Raw genomic sequence first — 12,391 nt, 5'->3', positions numbered from 1 at the left:
ATTGTGATTAAAGAAATGGTAGCCATCCTCAAGCCGTTTGAAGCTGCATCAAATGATTTTCAGGCTGACTTCGAAACCGTTGGAAATGTAATTCCTGCATATCTAGGTTTGATGAACGCTCTTACTCTTACAGTCAGGGACAGGAATGGAGTACAGATCCCGAATCAAAATAGCCGACTGACACCATTGGTTAAATATTGCAAGGGCTTCGTGGCTGGATTGCGATTATCTTTAGAACGATGTTTTTTATTCATCCTGCGCGATGTCCATAACGTTATGGGTAACCTTAAGTGCCTGATATGCTACTATTTTTTTACACTATTTTATACTATTTTTTTACTATTTGTTTTGCTTCACAGGCTCAATAATTGATCCGAGGTTCAAGCGGGCTTGGATTACGTTAGCAGGATTGAACGAAACGGCCGTGGTAAAAGCGGTTGCTGCTGAAATTGAGCTGCGATATGACATTGTTAGACTAAAATTCATTAGGGATGCTGTTTACTCCTTCCCTTCGTCTGTGACGTCATTTTTTTTTCTTTATGTCTTTTTTTTCTTGCGTTCTCACTACGTTGAACACACTGTGTGCTTCACCTTTGCTCTCTACACTGTGTCTCTCTCTCTTCTCTCCTCAGTTTCTTTTTCCAAAACCAAGGTAAATATAATAACCAAGTATGGCAGTTCCACAGGGAACATTCTAACATAAATAAACAAATCGAACAGGTTATTGGCCCAGTTGCTTAGCCCTACAATACAAGTAAAATAAAATTGAGACTTTGCCCACACGAGACGATGCCAGAGTAAACCCTGTTAATTTTAATGGAAGGATCTTCGAAACTTGGAAGTTCAGTGTAAATATTGCACTAAGGAACTTCAACCTTATTCCAATAGTTGATGGGACTAAAACCAAACCTCAACCGGTAAATACCCATATCCACAGAGATCACTAAATCCAACACTACTCGTACTGACTGAACTTACAGAACTCTTATACACTTCTTAGAGAACAAATGATGCTGCAGTGGTTACTAACCAAGAAGCCATTGATAAGTGGAACCATGACGACAATTTGGCCCAACACTATCTCTTCAATACCTGCAACGAAGAGCAACAACGCTCTCTACTGACCTGCACTTCAGCTCATGCCATATGGCTATCCTTAACAAGCAGATACCAACAGAACACTGCTGAACGCAGACTTTCTCTTGGACAAGAGCTTCTGAACTACAAGCTTAGACCAGACAATGGTGTCAGAGCCCACATCGAGGCCATCAAATTACTGACCCAACAATTCAAAGAAGCTGGAGGGACGATGAACGAAGAAGACACACAATCCAGAATAATCAATTCTCTCCCTCCAAGCTATGACAGCTTTATTACTTCATGGGAAAGTGTCACCATCGCAGAAAGGACATTTGACACCCTGACGACCCGATTAATGAGACAAGAAGAAAAAATGAATCTACGCAGTAGAGGAGAAAGAATCCACGAAGATAAGGCTCCAGTGCACTTCAAATCTCTACCTAGAGGAAACAATAGGCCAGGTCCCTACGCTCTCAGAAACAGAAATCGCTTCGGCGGCAGAAACAATAAGTCTGGTCGCTGCTCTTATTGCCAAATCTTCGGGCATTCTGAAGAGAACTTTCTTCATAAAAACAGCGGCTCGCTGCCCTGCAATTTCTGCAAAATCTTTGGCCACCAGGAAGACGACTGCTACAGAAAGCAACGCAACCCTCCTGCAATCAAATCTAAATCAGGAGACACAGGATACGCTGCCGGTTTCTCGTGCGCCACTCGTTCTCGCACCGATTTCTTCCTGGATTCTACCGCATCTTCCCACATGACAGACCAGATTTCGATACTGAAGAACTTCACATCCTTCACACCTGGCTCGAAATGGATCAACGGTATCGGACAAGCTCGCGTGTCTGTTCTCGGACAGGGGAACCTCGACATTGAAACATCGGTGAACGGCGTCAGCAGACACCTTACGATCCACAACGTTCTCTACGCCCCCGGTATCGGCATTAATCTTTTTTCGGTCTACGCATTTGCTGGAAACGGCATAGACATTCACTTCACAGATTCCAACGCTTTTATTGAACAAAATGGAGTCCTGGAAATGACCGCCAGTCGACTCGAAAAAGACCTCTATCACCTTGACATTCTGATTTTGAGCGAGGACAACGCCTATGTCACTCGTTGAACTTCCCTTACCTTCGAAGACCTCCACAGACGCTTTAACCACATCAGCTATCAGACCATCATACAAATGGCTCACACTGAAGCCGTCCGTGGTCTTGTACTATCGTCCGGCCAACCCCCGACTGACCGCTGCCATGACTGCGCCACGGCCAAAATGACTCGGTGTATTTTTCCATCTAGTACCACTAAGTCTCAACGAATCGGCTTCCTCGTCCACAGCGACGTTTGCGGACCGATGCCTGTGAACAGCTTTGGGGGAGCGAAATATTACATTTCCTTCCGGGACGACTTCAGCGGATTTCAAGCTGTTTACTTCATTAAACTAAAATCCGACGTGACTGACTGTTGCCGCGTCTTCTTCGCCATGTTACACACGCAAACGCGAGAACTTGTTGTCGTTTTTCGTACGGACGGGGGCACCGAATATCTACCCCTCGACCCGTGGCTGAAGAAAAAAGGAATTCGGCATGAGACTACGGTTCGCTATACTCCCCAACAAAACGGCGTCGCGGAACGCGACAACCGCACGCTCGTCGAAGGGGCCTGCAGTCTCTTCTACTCCAACAAGACTCTACCTCTTCAACTCTGGGCGGAGGCTGTCAACTGCGTCATCTACACTCTCAATCGAACTCTTTCTTCAGCCTACTCTCTGATGACACCCTTCGAAGCCTGGTATGGATTCAAGCCTGATATATCGAATCTTCGAGTTTCGGTTCCGAATTCTACGTACTGATACCCCATCAGCTAAGACACAAACTCGACGCAAAAGGGCTGCTCTGTTTCTTTGTCGGAAACTCCGATACTCAAAAGGGTGACCGGTACTGGGACCCGACAACAGGCAACGTCAACGTCAGGCGAGACGTCTCTCCCGTTGGCCACCACTATGAGCCTCGCCTTCCTCGGCCCGACGTCAAAATAGGCGTAGACGTGTTTCCTTTGACCGACGCAATTCCAGCTGGCTCTCCCACAGACCCAGCTACTACTGCGCTATGTGATCCAGCCACCAAGGTTCTGCCAAAGCCTCTCAATGGGGATTGAGTTGCCATGGAACCGGTCGACGTCGCGGCCGATCCAGAGCCACCTGGCCATCTTCCAAGGCTGCGGTCGTCCGTTCTTCCAGGGCCTGTGCCTTTCACTAGGCCTCGCCGATCGGCCCGTCTACGTACCCAACGGGACAGCGATGAAGCTCATCCAGCCCTGGTCCGTCAGGATTGCCGTGCACGCCAACAGGAGGCATCTCTCTCAATGTCCGCAGCTCTTGACACAGGGGAAGCGGACCCCGATCAATACCAAGACGCCATGACGTCCGAAAATGCATCCGAGTGGACTGCTGCAACTAAACGAGAATTCGATTCTCTGACCAAGAATGTCAGTTGGGTTCTCGTGCCACTTCCACCAAATCAATCTCTAATCAAGAGCAGATGGACGTTCAAACTTAAACCTGGATCCAAGACCAGACCACCAACTTACAAGGCTCGATTAGTCGCCAAAGGCTTCTCCCAGGTGGCCGGAATAGACTACAACGAGACAGAGATCTATGCTCCGGTCGTTAAACACGACTCACTCCGCATTCTGCTATCCATTGCTGCCGCTCTGGATCTCGAACTCATGTAACTTGACGTTACAACAGCATTTCTCTACGGGGACTTGGACGAGGAAGTTTATGTTCAGCAGCCAGAAGGCTTCATTCAACCCGGACAAGAAAAACTCGTCTGTCGTCTTCTAAAACCCCTGTACGGTCTAAAACAAGCTCCCAGAAAATGGAACGAGAAATTTGACCGTTTTCTCGTCCTGTTCGGCCTCAATCGATCAACCGCTGATCCATGTATTTATTACTGCGTCTGTGACGATCCCAACGACTTCGTCATCATTGGACTTTGGGTCGACGACTGTCTCATTGCCACCAAATTCAATGCTAAAGCCCTTGCAATCGTGACCCACCTGGAGCATTCTTTTGAAATGACCTCGTGACCAGCTGACTGCTTCGTCGGTCCTGAAATCACCAGAGATCGCCCACGAAAAAAGCTCTACCTCACTCAATCCATCTTTATCGAGAAACTAATTACGAAATTTCGGATGAACGACTGCAACCTGCCGGACGTCCCCGCCGATCCCTGCTCTCGTCTCACCGTAGCAAGTTGCCCAACAGTAGCGAACTCCAACATTTCAAACAGCACTTCCTGCCGCGCGCTAGTGGGTGCATTTTTGTATATCATGGGGCTGACACGCCCCGATATTGCCTTCGCCGTTATCGTCGTTTCTCGTTACTGTCAAAATCCGGGTCCAGCTCACTGGAAGGCATCTAAACGCATTCTTGCGTACCTGCTTGGCACGATCAACTCCGGCCTGTGCTTCTCTGGGAGCGATTCCACTAACTTTCTGACAGGATACAACGACTCCGACTTTGCTGGTTGTCCCGACACTCGTCGGTCTACAACTGGCGTCCTGTATCTCTTAAATCAGGCACCTGTAACTTGGAAATGTCGTCTTCAAAAACCGGTTGCACAATCGACTGCGGAATCGGAATACTACGCTGCTGGCAATGCAAGCAGCGATAATGTTTGGCTTCGGGATATCCTACGTCACCTCAGCTTCGGTCAATCCGGCCCAACTCCGCTTCATTGCGACAACCAGAGCGCTATTCGGATGGTGTACAACCCGGAATTCCCTGATCGCACCAAGCACATCGAAGTCAAGTACCACTTCATTCACGGACAAGCCCAAGCCGGAAATCTGCAACTGATTCCCGCTGCGACCAACTTGCCGACATCCTCACGAAGCCACTTGCCGGTCCGGCGTTCAAACTGAACCGCTCTAAAATTGTCGTTCTTGAAAAACCCGCCACTCTTGCCGCTTAAAGCTTGAGGGGAAGCTGACATCTGCAACCCGGCACTCGACACCCTTAATCAAGAAAGTGACAACTTACTCTACTTGTGCCGACTCAGTCCACTTCAATCAATTTGATTGAGGGGAAGTGTTAGACTAAAATTCATTAGGGATGCTGTTTACTCCTTCCCTTCGTCTGTGACGTCAATTTTTTTTTCTTTTCGTCTTTTTTTTTCTTGCGTTCTCACTACGTTGAACACACTGTGTGCTTCACCTTTGCTCTCTACACTGTGTCTCTCTCTTCTCTCCTCACTTTCTTTTTCCAAAACCAAGGTAAATATAATAACCAAGTATGGCAGTTCCACAGAGAACATGCTAACATAAATAAACAAATCGAACAGATATTCTCCGTACTATTCAGTTCAATTTAAAAAAAACCAATATGAAAAATGAGACATTTAATGACCAACACTTAACGAAATCACAGGAAAAGTTTACAGTGTTTCTTTACCAAATACGCAAACTCAAGTTCAAACAGACGATGCCTGCGTTTCTCCTCCTAACAATTTAGCCGGACCACCATCATCAAGTCGCAAGAGACGATTGAGTCAGTCCCTATATTCACCAGTAATTGAGGTACCAAGACCTCGTTCGGTGATTGGGCCTGCCAAAGCCTTGGAAGAGTTCGACGCTTATTTGAAAGAAGACATCATAGACATGGAAGTTCCATTGGATCCAATGGATCCCAACAGTGAGCTGTGTGCCACGAAGCCACTTGAGTTTTGGAAAGTTAATCAATATCGCTTTCCGATCCTTAGTGAAATCGGAAGACATGTTGTAAGCGTGGCTGCATCCTCAAGTTCTGTCGAACGGGCATTCAGTGTGGCTTCCGATATATTAACGGCCAAACGGTCTGCCATGAAACCCGATCTTTTTTCTAACTTAATGCTCATTAAGTGTAATGCTGGACTTAACGTAGGCTCATTTGAGGAATAAATGAAAAGTAATGCTGAAAATGAATTTCCACCCAGAAATTTCATAAAAACTCAATGCTTTTTTTGTATTAAAGTATCTTATATCTTATCTGATCTTATCTTTAGGATCTTCAAAAAAATTTCAAAAATATCTTATCTTAACGATTTTTTTAGATACTATCTTGTATCGGAGCATTTTTTTGGTATTGATGAAATATCTTAACTTAACTTAACTTTTTTTTTCATTATCTGTATCTTAAGGGTAAAAAAATAAAAGATGGGATTCACTGCTATGTTGTTACTTAATTTACTGATACTGTATATATATGTTATTGTCTTTTATATTTTATATTATAAGTTGTATGTTATTTTATTACATTATATATTTGTTATTAAAGAAATAAAGTACTTTTTCAACATTAAATTATTGTTGCCTATTTATTTGGATTTGAATAAAATTTTTTTGTAGAAGTCTACCCTTGTTGTTCAATAATTGGCCAATACATTTAAGGGTTAGTTTGCGTAAGATCATACATGGTAAAATTGGAACTTTGTAATGTCTCTATGTTAGTTGTATTAGATTTAGTTATTTCATCTATTTTATTTTGTAAATTAGTCTTGACTATTTCAGGAATGTGAAATGGTTGTTTTGTAGGAAATTTCTGTAACGTAATAAATGTTATACCACGGTCTACCAGGAGAGGTAGACAAACGCCATGTAAGCAGACTAGACATGGGACCTTGAAGGTTCCATTAAATTCCACTTGGAGCGCGAGCATCGGGGAGGCATAGATGCAATTTTACATGGTGGGTATGAAATATATGATGTAGTTTGTTCACAATATTTGATTCGTTTGGTTAAGTTAAATTTACTAAGCATAGTTAAGTAAATCTAGTCGGGTAAAATAGACTTTTACCAATCTTTTTCTCCCGCTAGCTCTAACGGGAGCAGGAGTGGTATCTTCCGATGCGGGAGCGGAGGTAGTTGCGGGAGCGGAGGTAGTTACGGAAGTGGAAGTGGAAGTGGCACCTGGAGCGACAGAGGCAGCGTGAGATGGAGCGGCAGTAGATGCTGGTGTGGGATCGGCTGCGGGTGCGGCTGCGTTACTTCAATGATGCTTGTCGCAGCAGCTGCGGGGTTGAGCCTTTTAAATTTCCCCGTGTGTGGATTAAGAATTCTGTGTTTAATTATTATTGTTATGTTATAACTTGTTATGTCCAGTGTATCGTATTTGGGTATTAAAATAAAAGTATTTTAAAATAAAATACTTAAAATACGAATTTTATTCGGTATTTGTATTTGGGCTGTTTTTTATTTAAAGTATTTGTATTTGTATTGGTCGTTTACGCTGAAAGTGAATAAAATAAAAATACAAATACAAAATACTTTTTTTTCAAAGATTTGAAGTTTGTAAGTTGGCAACAGTGTATGAATAGAAAGTAACCTCATTTTGACAGCGTTATTGCACCTGCAAAACGAATTGCAATAGCTTATTCTAGTTTCAAAACTTTTAATTGCATTTTTCGTCGTCTGTTTGTCTCGTGTGTGTTTTCATTAAACCACAAGTTTCTTTAACGTTTATCTCTAGTTCTCTACAAATCGGATTGTTTCTCATTATTGTGCGTTCTGAAGAACTTGTATAATACCCACGGTAAGTGTTTAAGTTATTGAACATTCTTAAAATACGTAATGGCATAAACTAATAACTTGGCATATATTCTGATTCAGTGACAAGAATGTCGGCAAGACAGAACCTTAGACAGACAGTTAAAAGTAAAGGAGTAAGAGGCCGTGGACGTCCCAGAAAATCCCAGCCTATTTTGGAAAATCTGACTCAAGTGCAAAAAGATCTTCTCAACAAAGAGAATCAGATGCTGCTCGATGAGTCTTCTGGTCAGGCCTCACAAGCCAATGAGATTCATACTTTAGATGAGCCCCCGGATCAACTTCTCACTGCAGATGGTACAGAATGGCTGGTAGTGGATTCAGGAAATGAGGACGAAGAAATAATTTCATCAAGTCCGAAGGTTCCAGATCCACCACCCAACACGCAGCCAATTCCAGCTTTCAAGCAATATGCTTCTCTTCATTAAACGGAACAAGAACTTTATGTAGTTCATTTACTAGTTTGAATGGAAAAAATGTGGAGCAATAGAAGTCAATACAGAAAAAGGTTTTTTCTATTTGTATTTGTATTTGTATTTGTATTTTATTTTATTTGGTATTTGATTTTTTGGGAGAAAAAATGTATTTTGAAGGACGAGTATTTTAAAATACAGTATTTGTAATTTTAAAATACTCGTTTCTATTTTAAAATACGATACACTGGTTATGTCTTCAACATATTTAGGGTCCAATTTTTCTGGATGGTACCTTCTTTTCCCCCTTTGCCAGAGCGTTTATGCGCTAAAAAGAGGGCCTAGAGAATTATTATTTTTTGGTAAAAAATTTTTATACTTACTTTTTAAGTAAATATTCGTAAAAATTTACGACATCAATTCAGTTATAAATTTTTAAATAGTGTAGTGGGAATTTTTTATAGTTTCTATATTCTAAGCTTCTGGGAAGATTTCGTTTACCTTTTTTTTCAAGGTGTTTTTTTGACACGCATAGGGATAGTGTATGGCTGAGTGAGTTGATAGTTTTGTAAAAATTAAATTTTAGTCACGTTATTAGTTAAGATTTTTATATTTTATGTAAATCACATGGTTTGTGTGGGCTTTCACTTAAGGCTTGGGAAGTTGAGACCTAACAATAAATAGATTATTATTATATTTGTGATTGGAAATGTAGTTTTACTTTAAGATACATTGGCCTTCATCAATACGACTTGGGTTGCGAGAGCAATTGCAATGAACTCTCTAACCCAGCCATCTCCAACAGCCTGCTGCGATTCAGAAGAAATTCCTTTGTATGCACCAAGGGCCTCCAAGTAGTGTTGTTCCGTTGTGCTGTTTTGGGGTTCGTTATCGTTATCGTTAATATTATTTTCTTAATTTTTCCTTCGTTTCGTTATTTGTTTCGTTAATTTAAACGTGTCCCACTTGTTTGTTTTTTCCGACTCGTTATCGTTTTTTTACAAATTTTTTGTACAACTCTTTCTATTATACCAACCGCATAAGGAAGACACCTTTGCAACATTTATTCAAGAAAACAAGAATGACTTTGAAAATTACTGAGTTAGCAGAAATGAAACATTTTTCTTGTTACAGATGAAACTATTAACTGTGTAGACTAGACTGAGGCCCGCATGTTTAAAATTTTCAGGAATAAGTTAGATGATGAACTTAAAGATCCTTTAAAATAGAAGAGGGCACAAAAGGTCCTTGTTACAAATGTTACAGCTAACAAAAACCTTAGCAGAAAGATTTTCCTTGTCCGTACGATTCTTCCTACCCGCACAATGCCATCCTGCAATCGAAAACTCTCTTTCTGATGGGGCAGACGAGGCTTGTAGGGACAAGAGTGTAAAAGCTAATTTCGATAAAAATGGAAACCGAAAGCGTTGAGTTGTGCAAAAAGAAAGAGTATCTATCTTTTTGGGGATATCATCTCCCCCACAAGTGAAGTTATCCAGGTCCATTGAAATGTAATCGAACAATTCTAACTGTATCTTAGATCTTCGTGATCCAATGTGGCGAAAGCCAGACGATGATTCGGGAGCACTACTTAAAGTTTTTGCATAAAGCAACTTGAACTGATGACCGGCTACGACAATAGTGTGAAGGCCAATAGGCTAATGAGCTTGCAATAAAGGCTTATTGACATTGTGATAATAACATAATTACTCACAAGAGACTCGATTAGTCTTTACTCGTTTGGGGAAAAAAACTTCCACCAGAGGGAAAAATAAGACTATAATTTTTACTGTTTTTACACATAAAATTAAAGAGAAAAACAGCGAAAACAACGAAAAAAACAGTCATTTCGTTGCGTTAATAAAAAAAATGGCCCGTTATTTTAAAAAGTCAATAACGAGGCTCGTTAATACGTTTATTCCGTTATCGTTATTTTAACGAGAACAACACTACCTCCAAGTGTTTTTTATCATTTTTGGTTTCGACCAAATAGATGAATATGTCTGGGGCGGAAAGTTTGGGAACAATTGGGTAACAATGAAATCCGTGTTTCCACATGAAATTGGTAATTGAATAGGGACACTTACTATTTAACAATTTTAACTTATCTAAGTAACGAGTTTTCGTATCACTTACGAGTCCATTTGCACAGTCGGAACACGACATAGTTTTACACTAACACAAAAAACAAAACGTGAAACGATGAATATCGTGAAACGAAACAATAATTTTTTCAGTGAAACTTTTAAATTTATTCATGTTTCGCACAATAAAAAAATACAGTCACAATAGACAGAATCGGCAGTCGAATGCTGCGTTGCGCGATAAAATCAAATGCGAAAAAAGATGTGGAACAGCCCTATACCACTAGCGCTCGGCCCCGCGCCCATCGGGGAGCTTTTTAGTCGATCCAGTGCGGGGATAATCTTAATCGGGGAAGTGATATCGGTGCTCGGTGCGGTGATTTCAGTGCTCGGTGCTTTCCCCGATTATCAATAAAAAGTATTCCCCGATTACAATCCCCGATTACGAAACTTAAGACAACGATTTTGGATGTGTGGCATAACTTAGAATAAAAATTAGAAGAATACACCATCACTATCTAATTAAACTTGAATTGGTAATAAAAAATATTCATTCAGAAAACTTTTTTACTAAAATGTTACTATTCTTCTTATATCAACTTGTCTTAAAAGCAAGTAATAAGTCAAAACGGGAAACCATTAATATATCAGTTCACTCCGAAAATTAAAATGTGATTATAGACCTTATTAAGATCCAAAGGTATGGGTCAAGCCTACCCCCTAGCGGCGCGTTTCAGTGTGAAGGGGTGCCGTGAACAGCCGCTTTTTATTTGGCTTGCCGCATATGGCATGGTAATAGGCTATTCAACGGTAGCAGGCGACTACCACATTTTTCGTAAGTTTTCTGTCACGTTGGATTGCACGATTATGCTGTATTATGACTAGTGATACTACTATCTGTAGTTTAAAGCTCTCTAAATTTGCTGAGGGTTTAGTCCCAGAGGAGAAGAAGTTGTACTGCGATTTTTTAAAAGAATTGGGGTGTGTTGACCCACTTACAATTCCCCTATCAGTGTATAAAAGTGAAAAAAAAGTGAAAGAAGTGCTTCCTCCAATAAAAAATAAACATTTAGTTCTATATTTAGTTATTGAACGGAATGGCAGTGATGGTGAGAAGTTTGAGGCATACAAAAATCTAAACGGTTCTCCCCAATATGTATATAACACTTTTGCCGATAAACTTCTTGCCTTTCCACTTCCCAATGGCATTGTGATCATTCGCAGTCATATAACTCACTCACAATCTCTAGGAATTAACCCAACAACACCGTGGGCTGCAATACATTCTGATGGAAAAGTTAAAGTTGCATATTGTGACTGTGCTGCTGGGTAATCAATTGTTGACAAAAGTTTATACGTGTGCTAGTAATCATTTATTGTTGTATTAAAATAGGCTTGGGAGAGTCTGCATTCATGTTAGTGCATTGCTGCAACTTGCTGTTGCTGAGCATGAACTCCCCAGTCGTAGAACTGAAACTGCTTGGAATGCTGATGAAGATCAAGTAGCACCAACATCTAAAGCTTGCAATATCGTTTACATTGCAAATGTTAGCTGGTTTACCTAGAATACATAATGTCAAATAAAAGTTATCAGTGTTGTTATACAACTGAAGTTTACCTGATTGGAAGTGGTCAGAACAAACACAAATAAGTCCAATAGGGAAATTATCATAATTCGTTCCAACAACTTCTTTCCATGCAACAAGCCTCCTTTCCAACAGATCCTTATCAAATGGCAATAACTTTTTGATATTCGGGTTTGGAAACTTAAAAAAACTACGGGAATTTCTATTCTTCTTTTTATAAACTGTAGAAACACCACAAATACAACACACTCTTGTATTTCCCATTTCTTGTAATGTTGTTCGAAACCGTGTAATCCAACATATGACAGAAACTTACGAAAAATGTGGTAGTCGCCTGCTACCGTTGAATAGCCTATTACCATGCCATATGCGGCAAGCCAAATAAAAAGCGGCTGTTCACGGCACCCCTTCACACTGAAACGCGCCGCTAGGGGGTAGGCTTGACCCATACCTTTGGTTCTTAATAAGGTCTATATTTCATTTCTTTCTGTATGACAATTGTATTACCATGTGACAACACGAAACGCATGAATTGAACAAGGGCAATAACAAAATGTTACATAATACCAATTCACACGAATTTAACATATGTAAATTTCATATTGTTATGCATATCTTCGAAAACTCGTATGTAATTTGG

General features: G+C 41.0%; 1 protein-coding gene and 1 long non-coding RNA gene across 2 annotated transcripts; one reads left to right on the top strand and one right to left on the bottom strand.

The window, feature by feature from the left end:
• Positions 1-10,843: 10,843 nt before the first annotated feature.
• LOC123474325 lies at positions 10,844-11,784 on the top strand. Its single transcript, XM_045176268.1, has 2 exons — positions 10,844-11,494; positions 11,559-11,784. Exons 1-2 carry the CDS (start codon positions 11,043-11,045, stop codon positions 11,728-11,730), a joined length of 624 nt encoding a protein of 207 aa, XP_045032203.1. The 5' UTR covers positions 10,844-11,042; the 3' UTR covers positions 11,731-11,784.
• On the bottom strand, positions 11,526-11,922 carry LOC123474326. The gene is made up of 2 exons (XR_006648945.1): positions 11,784-11,922; positions 11,526-11,726 (listed from the first exon to the last, which is right to left on the bottom strand). It is a non-coding gene; the product is annotated as an uncharacterized LOC123474326 (long non-coding RNA).
• Positions 11,923-12,391: the final 469 nt, after the last annotated feature.

Source organism: Daphnia magna, linkage group LG7, assembly GCF_020631705.1.
Source record: "Daphnia magna isolate NIES linkage group LG7, ASM2063170v1.1, whole genome shotgun sequence".
Classification (NCBI taxonomy): domain Eukaryota; kingdom Metazoa; phylum Arthropoda; class Branchiopoda; order Diplostraca; family Daphniidae; genus Daphnia; species Daphnia magna.
The sequence above is the reverse complement of the archived record's forward strand: the minus strand, read 5'-3'. Positions and strand labels throughout refer to the sequence as shown.

Bases quoted from the DNA above. Each gene is read 5' to 3' on its own strand.
- LOC123474325 (XM_045176268.1), top strand. From the start codon at position 11,043: ATGACTAGTGATACTACTATCTGTAGTTTAAAGCTCTCTAAATTTGCT. The intron at 11,495-11,558 runs GTAATCAATTGT...GTATTAAAATAG, and splicing joins TATTGTGACTGTGCTGCTGG to GCTTGGGAGAGTCTGCATTC.